The sequence below is a fragment of the Misgurnus anguillicaudatus genome, chromosome 10, assembly GCF_027580225.2.
Source record: "Misgurnus anguillicaudatus chromosome 10, ASM2758022v2, whole genome shotgun sequence".
Taxonomy (NCBI): Eukaryota; Metazoa; Chordata; class Actinopteri; order Cypriniformes; family Cobitidae; genus Misgurnus; species Misgurnus anguillicaudatus.
Window position 1 is genome coordinate 16,695,409 of NC_073346.2, and position 14,697 is coordinate 16,710,105.

The following is a 14,697-nucleotide window of genomic DNA, read 5'->3' on the forward strand; positions in this document are numbered from 1 at the left end:
TAGGAGAACTGTGTGAAGAGTTTTGCAAAAGTGACCTAAGTATTGAGAAATGTGTCCTAGCATGTGTAAAGAACTGTAAAAGCGAACACCTTGAACACCTGTTGACTTTGTTTACATGATGGAATATTGTACATCTCTAAGTTGTTTTGGCAAAAACTGCATGTAACCAAATTCAAGATTATTTAGGAAAGAAGTGCCTTACTCATAGCCGAACTATATTGGGTCTATTTAGCCATCATTTCACTGTCTAATAAAAATCTAAAAGGCTCACTGTACACCAGAAGAAATGTCACATTTTCTGTAACTCAAAATGTCAAGATTCAGCAATTTATCAATACAATTCACATTTACAAAAGACTAAAAAACTATGGAAAACATGCTTACAGTAACAGATTATGACACAAAGGTCAACAATTCTGCATGACATGCCTATGATTATCTAATTCCTAAATGTTTTGAGTTGTAAGACTATTCAACAGAAACCACTATAATGTATTTTGATGAAAATTGCATAAGCAATTGAAAATGTAGCAAACAACAGACAATTGTACATAATCATCTGCATGACTGTACTAAAGCAATTGCAATTTGTGCAAAACAATAAGAATTTGCTTTTATGTTGTGCACAACTGAATTGATAATGTGGATGTTAAACCAAGTGTTTCGAAAAAGAAATTTCTGATCTGGAAAATGCACCAAAGCGACTGAGAAAAACTGTAAGAGAATAATGACAAATTTCCATCTGATTTCTCCATTCTTTCCTTCCAGACATCCAGTAATTCAAGTCTAAAACGTTTCAAGTGCTTAAATAAATGTCTACAAAAGACCCATCTTTTATGTCTGCTTATGAGATGACACAGGTGTATTTAAATTCATTTTTGTGTATTTTCTATATGCTTTATAGATGGAATTGGTATGACTTAAAATGCAAATCATTGTGGTCATCATGTGTTGTTATGTGCTATCCACAAGTTTCCCACATGAGGCCTTGCGTCAAAAGTGCTTTCAAGTAAACAAGCGTGACGCTTATTCATTCAAGATTTAGACTATATGAGAACACAACTTTAACAAACTTAAAAAGAAAGAAATAACAATACCTTTACCCTCCAGGTTAGATGGTTGAAAGGATGACATAAAGTGGCCTCGTTTCCCGTACGGTAGCATTTTTAGCTATTTTGTAGCTTCAGTAGCCTGTGATGGTAAGGCGATGAGCAATATAAAAAGCTCAGAGGCGTATCAGTATCTACACAGTGATAAAGTCGATCGGGTGTTATTCAAGGATGTCGGCCAGGACCTTATATATCTAAAAGCGGACATTGAGCCGAGCCAAAGCCTACACATATCACATCATAAGGCTTGGGTGCTAGCATCCTTGACAGGTGAAGTACAGACAGCGGGTTAATAATGTAGTGTAGGGCCAGGATGCTCTGAAAGTCATGCAGCTGCACTTTTGTGGAAGGTCATTTATAAATGGACAATTAAGGGCACACAATTGTATTATGATATTATTCACTAATAAATGTACTAAATGTGTACGGTGTGTCATTCAGGATCTGAATAAGTTTGAAACAACATGGCGATGAGCAAATAATAACAACATTTTCATTTTTGGATTAACTAAGGCAACATCTAATTTTGATTCACACAAAAATGAAAATCCTGTCCTTATTTACTCTCATGTTGTTGTAAACCTGTATGCGTTTCTTTATTCTGTTGAACACAAAAGAAGATAAATGATGGTAAGCACACGGTTGACAGTAGCCATCTTCTATAGTAGGATAAACAAGTACTATGGATGTCAATGGGTGTTGTCAACCGTGTGGTGTTACCAACATTTATCAAAATTTCTTCTTTTGTGTTCAACAAAAGAAAGAAACTCATACAAGTTTAGAACAATATGAGGGTGAGTAAATGATGACAGGTTTTTTATTTTTGGATAAATTGTCCCTACATATTTCCCAGATTTTTTTTAATTATGTCAAAATATCCACAAACCAAGAAATGTTAGCAAATAAAAGTCCAGACCAAACAGATTCCAGCATCCAATGACAATTTGAGTGTTGTTTTATATAGGACAGAGAAAGTGTCCACTTCCTGCTGAATTGAAGACAAAGCAATAGATATGCATTCCTGCTGGGTGTAAATTGTAGACCATGTGTGCAATGACAAATTGTTCTCTTGGAGATGGATAACACAGCAAAAATATGCAGATACATGTACATGTTAAATCAGCGTCGCTGTCAGGAGTCGAGGTTTGTTGTTTTCTGTGCTCACAGTAATGACTACCAGTGAGCCCTGTCTTTTCTGTACTTGAAGAAAATATTTGCATAAATCCACACCCACTGCTAGTGCTTAGTATATACTAGTCGCTATAAAACAACACAACTGAACCCCTACAATTTCAGCAGCAGTCACTTACTTGTTGTGAAACCACCACTGAGAGGATCTGATTGGAGAGGATCATACATGGCAAAAACTGCAACGGTGTACTCAGTTACGGGAGACAAATTTTCCAGGTACACATTGGTGACAGGACCCAACACCACCTGGAACGGACAAGAGAAAATGATGCACGATGCATTTAGCTACACCAAATGAATGTTAAACAAGCGTGTAATTCGCAAATTTGTATTATAATTTTTAATAATCACAAATTAAATACGAGTTAAAGTGTGTTTAGTCAGATCAACAGAGAGGAACAAAAGCTTGTTATGTATTGGTGATCACCTCACTGGTCTGGACACCATCTGTCTTGACATACACGACACGGTAGCCTTTAACCTTACTGGAAACAGCATCCCAGTTGAGTCGCACCGAACTGTGATCCACTTCAGTGACCCGCAGGTTACGTGGAGGTCTCAGAGAAACTGCAGGAAGATACGTACTGATGGTCAATTATACAGTCTCAGTTTAGATGATTTAGTCATTTAAAGGAAAATAAAGGTAAACAATCATAAAGGGTAAAAGTAATTTTTTTGTGTTGACTTGCCAATTTAACATTGCTTTCAGACTTTAAGGGCCAGATTTACTAACAGCTTGCACCAGTGCAAACCATAATTTTGGTTGTGCTTGTGTGTGATACATTATTACTGATATTTGGGGCATTATTTAAAGGGACAGTATGTAGGATTGTGGCCAAAACTGGTATTGCAATCACAAAACTTGTGGCTAAAACTGGTACTGCAATCACACAACTGGTGGCCAATACGCAAAATGACAACATAAACATCAGTTGAGGGCTGCAACTCCACTTTTTAAATGACAATATCTTTGCCAGGCCACTGATGTCAGTGATATAAATATTTGAAATGAAAATTAATTCTTAAAGTCTAGTGACATATCAGGGACATGTTATAATTAATTGATATAAATTTCTTACATACTGTTCCTTTAATGCTGAAAAAAGCATGTCTTAAATCATTCTGCGCTTGAAATGGCTGGAATTGTTGCTGATAGGAGAGGCATTGCATAGATCAGAGAGCGTGTGGTACAAGGCAAAGGATTTTTAACATGTAACAGTTTATTTGGAACGCCAGAGGAACATAGCCTATTATTCAAAAATATCGTTTGCCAAACATGTTATTTTTTATTTGCTGAAGGAAATAAGAGAGGAGTCACTAACAGAAGTCACACAATAGCAGGTGTTTTAAAACTTCTTGTAAACATTCATCTTTTGTCCTCTGGTTCTTTTCAGTGTACTATAGTTTCATACGTGGGGATTTCAAACCCCGCATTTTTAGCTGCATTGTTCGTGGTGCTGAACTCAAGTGCATCAGGTGTTAGTAGATCACCCGCACCTCATAAACTCTGCTTATTTGCAACCCTGAACTAATTTGCACTGCTATTAGTAGATTGCGTTGGTCATTATGGAAATCAGCTGTTGCACCTGTGTTATTTAATTTGTGCCTTTTTAGTAAATAACTAGCTGATATTATCACTCCCATCTGCGCTTTTTGGAATCGCGCTCTCACGCTAATTTGCCCCGTTTAGTAAATCTGATCCTAAATGTTCAGCTTTAGGCTTTATTGGCAGATGTATTTGCTTTCATGATTCATTTATTCTTAAGTTTAATTATATTCATTTACATGTATGCATTAGGCAGATGCTTTTATCAAAGGTTCGAAACCTATGACCTTTTAAGCTGCTTAAACAATGCTCTACCACTAAGCTATAAAATAGCACTATATGCAACTGTATCTGCGCTTCATAATGACATTGTTACACTTATATTAACAAATAAGCAGTATGTACAGAGGGGCAACCTTCTGATCTCTCTGATGAAGCAAAGCGGAAGTGATTTAATTTTTTTGCAGTTCATTGACTGGCTGCTAGAGGCTGGCTCCAAAAGAGAGTCAATTCCCCCATGTTAAAGGGATAGTTCGGCCAAGAATGATATTGGGCCCATGATTTACTCACCCCCAAGCTATCCACGTTGCATATGTCCATCGTTTTTCAGACAATCACATTTTCGGATATTTTAGAAAATATTTTAGATCTTTCAGTTGATTAAATGTAATGTTACGGGGTCTAGCCATAGTCCACGACCTTCAAGTCCAAAAAAAGTGCGTCCATCCTTCACAAATTAAATCCAAACTAGGGCTGCACGTTTTCAAGTTTTTAATTAACCGTTAACCGACACCCTTAGCGGTTAATACTCGGTTAACCATATTATGCGCAAAGCAACCCAGAGATACAGACACACGAGAAAGGGGTAGTTATTAATTTTTAACACCTTTAATAACTGGTTGGACGACATTTAAAACAAAATTAATTTATAGAAATAAAACGCAGTGGTAAGGACAGAGCAGCTTTAGTATGTCACTGACTTTTGCGTTCGCGGGGATGGTAGTCTGGGCGAAGGTACTCGCAGGCTCCGCGGCCGCCTCTCTGATGCCCGGGTGTTGGCTGGGTTTGCCGCGATAGTCGGTGAAATGGGGATTGCCGGTGCTTCAGCCTCTCACCGGTTAGATCACTTGCCCACCCTGACACCGTCTTTCACCGTCGTTTTGATATTTTGTTGTAATTAAAACAATTAGCTTCGTTATAGAGAGCAAACACTTATAAAAGAATGTGTCTTCTGCATTAATTCAAACCGGAGCTATACGCGAGTAAAGTCACAGAGCAGAAGGTGTCAGATTTCATTTATTTCTGTCAGAGTTTGCGAGGCGAGCTGAATGACCAGACGATAGCAGAAGCTGCGTGCTTACTCGTTTTTGTTATACTGCACATATATGATGTTTAATATAAGCGAGATAGTTTTGTTGTATTTTTTATCAAGAAAAATAATAAACCCATCATTCAAGCAGCGCTTTATGGAGGAGTAGCCGGTTGCACTGCTTGGAACTGGCGAGTTCTGCGAGAATTAACTGCGCACATTGACTCAAGCACTTAATTAAACCAGCTGTTTATTCATAAGCACGCAAAGTCATACGCGATTTAATGCAGCTTTCGCAAGCGCTGCATTTAAACAATTGCGTAATTCAAAAGTGAAAGTAAAATGCGCACGTCTGCATGCATTAACCAGTGGGAAAATTCTGTCACCGCAGCAACCCTAGGTTGTACATCATGAAGTATATAAGCACTGCATTGCAATACTTGCATTTTGCCCTGTCATTCTCGATTTTAAAGTGCTCCCACGCTGTGCTTTCTTTGCCCGCTTCATATTAGAAACTGCTACTACTTGTGGATATTACAAATTGGCGGTCTCTGGTGGTGCAAAAATGTATTACAACAAAAATTCAATGCACGCCATTGATGCCAGTTAACCGAGCAAAATGTTTCACTCGGTTAAACAATTTTTAACGGTTAATCGGTTAACCGGTTAACCATGGACACCCCTAATCCAAACCGCTCCAGGATGATAAACAAAGGTCTTCTGAGGGTAATCCGTGCGGTGTTGTTGTAGAAATATCCATATTTAAAATTGTATTAACGTAATTAACTACCTTCCGGTAGCGCCGCCATCTTAGACTCAGGAGAGAGTATTAGCGTAGTGTACGCACTTTTCTTATTGACGTATGACAAATTCGGAGGGCGGGGGGACAGAGCAGCAGCAGAGAAACCTCTGTACGCTATTTTAAATATATTTGGTATATTTATTTGGTTTCATTTATTTATTTTTGTTTATTTTTTTATCAGTTACATTTTCACTGACAGCCCAAATTTTGCCTTGTTTTAGCCTAGACATCTGGGCTGAGTTCGGACGACTATCAGATGTCTTTTAACTCTTTCCCCGCCATTGACGAGATATCTCGTCAATCAAGAGAAAACGCTTCCCCGCCAATGTTGAGTTTTTCCGTCTTTCCGCAATACCGCTCTTATCCACTAGGTGGCGCCCTTCCACAACTTTTTAAACCGGAAGTATTGCCCTATGTCAAGCTGCTGCATGTCCGTGTCTGTTTTAAAGATCGCTCTGAATGGGATCTCTATGAAAAGTCCGTCACAAAAATGGAATTATCTCTGCTTTTTGCTCAAAATGTGGTGTTTTTGCAGAAACCTACCCATATTCAAAAGCTGATTACAAAAGATCTACTGGAGGTAGGATGAAACGATTTTTTTTTTTTGAAAGCAGAGGGTCTGTTCTTTCATTTGATATATTGCATGTTTATATATTTGAAGAAGAACATTTTCTGGAAGGCATTAAACTTTTGTGAAAATCATGAAAAACGCTGGTGCTGGCTGGCAACTTTTTTTAAAAACGCTGGCGGCGAAAGAGTTAAATGCTTTCTGGATAGAGTATTTTGGAATAAACACTTACTGGTGGTCTCCTGAGCGGTTGCCGGATCACTGGCCTCCTCTCCGAACAGGGCATAGACTGTAACTGTATATTCTGTGTCTGGAATCAATCCCTTGAGCTCCACATCAGTCACCGTCTCATCCACCTTGAGCTGTACCACACAAACAACAGCATAAGACTACCGAAACCAGAAGCATCATGCCCACTCACTCCAGTTTTAGTAGTGGATAATTTTAACACAATTATTTGTATTTTTAATAGGTAAAGTTCACTCATTATTGTGGGTCAAAATCTGCAAACCATTCCCTTTAAACCTAAACTTCATGTCGTCTACACCATGTCCCTGACTAAACACAGATGAGAGTGTAACCAAGGGAACTCAAATGTGATGAATGTTATTCTTCTACTGCTTCTATTTCGGTGAACGTGTCATCACGACAGCGTTCACACAAGCACGCACAGACACATTCACAAAGACGATTTGTAGCCTCACCTCTCTTTCATCTACAGTGTCACTGCTCAGTGGAGCGTACAGGATCATGTACGACGAAGCCCCTTCTGTGTCCCTCCAGCGGGCTCTCATGCTGTTGTCAGTCACATCGTACAACTCCAGATCACTCACTGTGGGTAGTGCCACTGATACACACACACACACACAAACAGTTTTCATATGTTCTCATTCGACAGGTTGTGCACACAATGGATATTTGTTGTTCAGCAACAAGCAGTAAAATATCGAAACATATTCAAAACAAACTTTACTTGAGAAGCAAAGATTTGTTTTCAAAATACATTCTTTTGCACATCCGCAATTTTGCCTGTCAAGTAAATTTGTCTTGATTTACGGACGTTTGGATCGATAGACAAAATACTGGGTAAGAAACAAATTCTTTTGTGTGTTTTGATGTGTGTGCAGATCAGATGAACGGTCTCCTGAGTTTAATTCTGGGAAGATTGACATTTTAAAAGTGAATTTGACAGAGTGTTAGAAAAGCAGGAAGGGTTTTCATTCTGGAACAAGCACACATGGATAGTCTTTCCTTGACAAAACACTATCTTGTGCCTGCGCAATTCATCATATTTAAACTGTAGCACACCAAAGACTTTAAACATCTTCAGTCAAGCACAAAATACTGCAGACCTCAGGATTGTTAAAAGTGTTCAAGTAGCACCTTGCCGATACTACTGACAGATGTCTGCCTTATATACATTACATAGGAAAGCGGTGATAGAATTCTGCAGTAAAAAGGCAGTTAGCAAAATGATCCAGGCATGTGGTTTATGGGTAATTACTGTTCTACAGTGAGGTTGTGTTGAAGGATACACGCCCGCTTTAGTATCCAGTTGGCTGTGAAGTAGAACTCACGTGTGATCTCGCTGCCTCTGAGAGCGTCGCTCGCCGAGCTGCGGTATACAGCGAACACGGCGATCTCGTACTCGGTCAGAGAGTTTAAATTCTGCAGGACGACTGAATGCTCGGTGCCGCCCACCACAATCTGTAAAGCAAGAGCAATTTGTGATGGCCAGCACAGCAGTTTGGAGGAGGGATAAGAGAAAAAAACTCGACCCTGTTTAAAAATGTGTAAAAGAGTGTACAGTACTATATAATATTTATAGTACTGTGAATGTGATGACAACCGTATACAAAAAATGAAAACAGAAAAATTTAATAAAAATAAGTAACATATAAGGAGGCCAAATTTAAGATGTATTTGGTCATTTACAGTAAGTGGTCATTGTGTGGGATTCAGAATCATTAAAAAAGGAAAAGTATCCAAAGTAGCATTCATTCACCAAAATTAAAAAGGCCAATTTTAAACCATGAAATACTAGATTTACTGTTAAAAAATATAACAAAAGTATTTGGATACTTTCTGGATGTCATCTATAGCAGAGGTTTCCAAACTTTTTATTTCACAACCCAGTTATAGGTATAATCTATCCTGGGACCCACCAACATATTTTAAAATGGAAATATGAGGAAACACATTTTTTCTCTTTGAATAACTTTCATTTTCTTGTTATTTTATTAATAAAATGTTCTCTCATTTGCAATATCAAACTACCTTATGATATATCATATCAAAGTCATTGTCATTGCTAGACATTAGTTGGACTAAACTGTTTTTGTGTCAGTCATCGCAACAGCAAAGCGACCCACTGTGCGACCCAAAAGTGGGTCCTGACCATAGATTGTAAAAAATATGGACGTAGTGTCCGTGACATCACCTATTGGTTTGTGATGAGCTTTTTCGAAGCCAATAGTAGGAGGTGCCTGCTGTCGCCATCTTGGCCGTTTGTCACTGCGCATCACTTACGAATTACTGAAAATGGGTAAAGAGGTGGGACACGGGGTGAAGCTGAGGTGGCTGGTTGCTGAAACCACGCCCACCTAGCTCGACTCTAATGACAGCAGTGACAGTTCACCCGTCACGCCCTTAATTATGCCCTTACAGTGGCCACACCCTTAATTATGCAGAACTTTAAGGGTTAATATAATTTACAAACAGTTACAAAAAATTCACCCCCTCACAGTTGTCACGAAAAGCAAAATTAGCTTTATAGACCAGAATCACTTTTTGCGCCAGGCTGTAAACACGTTATTTTTTACTGTAAAGTTGGCCATTTTAACTCATTCCCCGCCAGCCATGTTTTGAAAAGTTGCCCGCCAGCATTTTTTGTGATTTTCACAAAAATTTCCCAAAATGCCTTCCAGGAAATTTTTCTTCAAATAATATATAAACATACAAATATATCAAATGAAAGAACAGACGCTCTGCTTTCAAACAAACAAAGAAAAAAACAAAAGAGGAAAAAACTTTTCATTCTATCTATATTTTCTCTCTGCTTATAAACTCTTAAATATGGGTATTTTTCTTTAAAAATATTTTTTTAGCAAAAAGCTGAAATAATTGCATTTTTGTGAAGGAATTTTGTTAGAGATCACATTCAGAACCATTATCAAAACATACACAGAGTTTAAAATTAGTAAATAATGTTTTTGCATCAGTTTTTTCATAAATTGGGTAAGTGCTGTATTGCAGATTAACAGGAATTAAAATTAATCAGGAACATATTTTTTATGCAAATGTTTTCTCTTAATTGACAAGATAACTCGTCAATGGCTGGGAAAGAGTTAACATGGGGGTCTATGGGAATTGATTCCCTTTTGTAGCCAGGCTCTAGCGGCCAGTTGATTAATTAGTTTGATGAATGAGTTTAAGTCACTTCCATATTGGCTTCATTAGAGACATGGGAAGGTTGCCCCTCGGTTCCAACTCACAGTTTGAAAACCCCTGACCTAGAAAATGCACGTCTGGTGCTTTGACCTCTGACAATATGAACATCTATCTCTTCAAATGCACTTTACCCTTCGGATCGGGAGTAGTGTAGCATACTCCAAAAGAACATCTGAGTCTACATGGTGATCAAGTAATACTAAGTTAAGGGAAATTACTTTAAGTGACTCTACATTTGACTATTAGGTGAAAGGTTTGGCTTGGTGGATACTCAGTGTTTTATAAAACTCAATAACTGGACAGTTGCTCAGTGAAATATGTGACCCTGCCTGTGAAAGCCAGGGTAAAGTCTCAATCTAATTATGAGATCTGGAGCATAAAATATTACTTTCAATCATTGATTTCACATTCATTTCAATCTTTGACATGACCTTACTTAGTCAATATTAAAGATATCAAGGTTATATTTGCACAGAATATTATTTACATACAGTAAATCACAAAAAAAATACTTTAGCTGGATATTCAAAAGCAAGGTCACATATTTGAAAGTTGTCACTGAGCTATATAGTAAGTGGTGATTGGTGACCTCTTCCAGCACTTCTGCTCCGGTTGGATGGTAAACCACTCTGTATTTTTCCACATTGCCAGGCGCAGAAGTCCAGGACACACGAAAGCTGTGCGCAGTCATCTCAGAAGTGACCAAGTCCTGGGGTGGGAACGCTGTCTCTTCAGGAAAGTAATCTCCTGGCAATTAAGAAACAAAGAGGCAATAGATCCTCCTGTCATACTTACACAAATCATCTTTAAAGTAAACGTTCCTGATTGATTTTTCGTTAAATCACTCACGTTTAATTTCTTTGTCTTGTAGCTCCACTCCCTCACACACAGTCTTGGTCAGACCTTCCACTATAGTGCTCATGATACTGAAGTCAGCCACATTATAAACGTGTGTGTCCTCTGGTTTAGAGGCGATGGCTCTCAATTCATTCTCATCTGCATTCTTTACACCTGTGTGCAACCACAAACACAGGTTAAAGTCAACTCATTTCTGAATAGTTATGGTAAGTTTCTAGTTTTGATCATGTCTAATGTCCACAATTGTTTAAGACTTAACAGGGCTGGGGAGAACATTACAGACATATAATAGCCCTGTCTACTGTACATGTACGGTATAGATCTAAACTGTGTATATTGAAGGCATTTTTAAGCTTAAGCAAATGAAATATCCTTTAATACCAATCGCAAATAACTCGACTCCAGCATCTCTTAGGCTCTGAGCAGATGGGAGAACGTCATCCTGAGATTTCCCATCTGTTATAAGAATGCCAATTTTGGGAATGTTGCTACGAGCTCCAGACTCAGGTTTAAAGCTGTTCTCCTGGATGTAGGTAAGAGCAAGACCTAGAAAAGAATGACCAAAGAGTTTTTAAGTTTCTGTGTTTAAGAAAAAAAATATTCCAATGTATAATCAGTTTTTTCCAGAAAAATGACAATTTTCTAAATATATTTACACTCCATGACATTGACTTTAAATTGAAAACTTGGGCCACGTACCAGTCAGAGTGTTTCCTCCCTTGTAAGGCAGGTTTTTCACAGCATCTATCACTGCATCTTTTGTGCTGAATCCATTCAAGTGCCATTCAATCCTTGGATCTCCGCTGTACTGGGCCAGTCCTGAAAGCACAGAAAACAGACACATGTTTACATGCACATCTATTTCTAATTAAGGTCAACATTAGGGCTGCATAAAAACTAATCGCAACTAATCGTTTGCAGAATAAACGTTTTTGTTTATATCATATATGTGTGTATAATTATGTATATATAAATAAATACACACACATGCATGTATAATTTTAAGAAAAAAATGTGTATATAATAATTATCATCATTATCCAGATGGATGCTGCACATTGGTGGTGGTTGAGAAGATCCCCCCTTTCAAATGAAAAGCTCTTTGAGTGCTGCAGAAAAGTGCTATATAAATGTAACAAATTATGAAGTATTCATATTTATATATAATATAAATTATATATAAATATAAAAATGTATATACACATGTAAATATTTTTTAAATATATACATGCATGGTTGTGTATTTATATATACATACTTATTATACACAAACATATATGATGTAAACAAAAACTTGTATTCTTCAAAATATTAATTGTTATGCAGCTCTTGTCAACATTGTAGTTACTTTTTGAAAAACATGATGACATACTCCACAACTTCAACCATAGATATGTACACTAGATGTCGCCTTGGCTACGGCAGTTCATTGGATCGAATGCGTCAACTAGAGCCGCCATCTTGAAACAGGGGAATCCCGCATCAGCATCATTGTAGGCAGTGGTGTAACCAAAATAAAATCACCATAAATCGTCATGAACGCAATTTTCTTGGTTTTCTTTTGGTTTGTTTCAACAGTCAGACATGTATTTAGCATTTAGTACAGGAAAAAATAAAAGTTTTGATTTTATGAAAATTTACTTTTCTAACTGTAATGCATAGTGCTAGTAGCCCTAACATCCATACGCATCACAAAAGTCCGGCATCTTCATGAATTCGAAGTACAGGCGGAGATAGCAGCTTTAGCTACTTCCTATGACAAGACCCCTGTTCCAAGATGGCAGCGGTTTTGACGCATGCTCAGAGCCCCAAGGCAACATCTAATGTATATATCTATGAACTTCAACAATATTACTCTAAGCATCACATATTCATATAAATAAACTATAACCTGCACATTTCCCACTAAAAATAATTTAATCACGCTCTTAAAAAAACAGTAAAAGCTATACTATATATTTGGCACACATTGTATATACCAACATTTAATGTTTAAAGAAGAATAACATTTGAGTAGCTGTGGCGCATGAACATTTTTCACATTCAGTGATTAAATTAGAAAAAGTGAATTAAAATGAATTAAGGTGGCCCACCGATCCGGGTTTTGTCTATTCCCACATCAAAGGCATTAACCAGGTTTTCCAGAAACATGCGAACCAGACGGAAATTGAGTCGTCCAATACTCCAAGAGCCATCAACCAGGATGACAATATCTGCGATGGCGGAGGTCGTGCAGACAAACTGGTCCACTGGACAATTATGAAAGATAGACAGAGAGAGAGAGAGAGAGAGAGAGAGAGAGAGAGACTTGTTAAACATGCAGACCTCTCACACCTTGCAGAAAGATTGAAACATTGTCTTTTGATAAAACAAACAACACTATCTAACAAATTACACACCAGTCATTGAATGTGGGTACAGTTTTATTGAACCAATTTTTTACCGCACAAAATATCTTCAGAGAGCAGAGAAGGACACGATTGATTTATGAACACAGTGTTAGCAATCAACAAAAACAAATTTATTTTACTCAAACAATTTTAACAGCTATGCAGGGAGATCAGTGCTGAGGTGCGCAGCGGTTAGAGGCCAGAGGTTCTTTCAGAACTGATGCTGTGTGTTTATGTTTGTGTGTGAGTGATGTTATATCCAGGCAGTGATAAGTACCACCCTGCACTAAACACCCAGACACACACATACACACACAGGGAGTAAAGTGATGAAGTGTCGGCATAAGCAGTAAATCTAAAGAGTGCAGGACCACAGAGCTCAGCAGTGCATCATGGGAGTCTGGTTGGTTCCTCACTCAGTCATTTATTTCCCAGCAGAACTGGCCATCATGCCCTCATAACACGATGCAAGTCTTTATTCTGAGCCTTTGCTGTAAGAGGATTAGTGTTCAGATATTTGGCAGCATCTATAGAGGGTTTTAATACAGAAGATGGACACGGTCCAACCTTTACTAGGCGTGGACATGAATTTAGTATAATCCGTTGACAAAAAGATGGCAGCGATGCATTCTGGAAGGAGTATACAATGGATGCTCCTAATTTGTGACTAATGAAACATAACTTTAAAAACGACTGATTTACATTTTATTAGACAGGTTGCCAAATAGCACAGCCAAATCAACCGAACCCATCTGATGCATCAGATTACTTCCTTTGACCACGAGGATACAATTTGGCTCTCACTCAATAAAAGCCCATTCAATAGCTGCAAGTTTGTGTTTAATTAACTCCCGCGCTTCTTAATTCCCTCCTATCTATTTGTGTCACCGAATAGCGTCGCAGTTCGATCCACGCCATTACACAAAGAGTGGCTTGTCAGGACACAAATACCTTCTGCTTTTATCAGCAAGCCACTGAGAACGTCAGTGTCAGTAATCTGTGTGATCTTCTCCATCAGAGCCTGATTGTATCCGGAGATTCAGAGGTGAGGATACATCACGCCCATCATCGGCACTCTGGCAACATCGATTCATTAAGCCCTGAGAACCTCTGGATTTATCTACTAAGCAACAGACTCCTCAATCGCTGCCTTCTAAACCTAGAAAGGTCATGCGATTGCAATACGATGCAGGAGCGCTTGCTGCAATGCAGCTCCTGTGGAATGCGGGCACCGTGCTTTCATCGAGTGGCGGGACGTCCTCGGGAAACTCAATCATATGTTTGCTGGAGGAAGAGAAAAAGATATGAGCAATGTAATTAACATAAAAGACAATGCAATCAATTGTCCTGCGTCCTTTCTGAATGTGAAATCAAAGCGGTGGGGTTATGACAAACACACGTATGTATGCCGCATGTCCGTACAGCTTCATTAATTATGCCTCTTCTGTCTCTAATGCCATTAATTGTGTGTGTC

General features: G+C 38.2%; 1 protein-coding gene across 5 annotated transcripts in view; it reads right to left on the reverse strand.

The window, feature by feature from the left end:
• col14a1a (collagen, type XIV, alpha 1a) overlaps positions 1-14,697 on the reverse strand; it is a 143,274-nt gene that overhangs the window by 88,767 nt on the left and 39,810 nt on the right. For all 5 annotated transcript variants that reach the window (XM_073871978.1, XM_073871975.1, XM_073871974.1 and 2 more), the window contains 10 exons: positions 12,927-13,082; positions 11,533-11,652; positions 11,215-11,379; positions 10,825-10,986; positions 10,565-10,722; positions 8,103-8,232; positions 7,230-7,372; positions 6,758-6,887; positions 2,728-2,867; positions 2,420-2,546 (listed from right to left, as the gene is read on the reverse strand). In XM_073871978.1, coding sequence (XP_073728079.1) covers positions 2,420-2,546; positions 2,728-2,867; positions 6,758-6,887; positions 7,230-7,372; positions 8,103-8,232; positions 10,565-10,722; positions 10,825-10,986; positions 11,215-11,379; positions 11,533-11,652; positions 12,927-13,082 — 1,431 coding nt within the window. The remainder of the gene's footprint in view (positions 1-2,419; positions 2,547-2,727; positions 2,868-6,757; positions 6,888-7,229; positions 7,373-8,102; positions 8,233-10,564; positions 10,723-10,824; positions 10,987-11,214; positions 11,380-11,532; positions 11,653-12,926; positions 13,083-14,697) is intronic.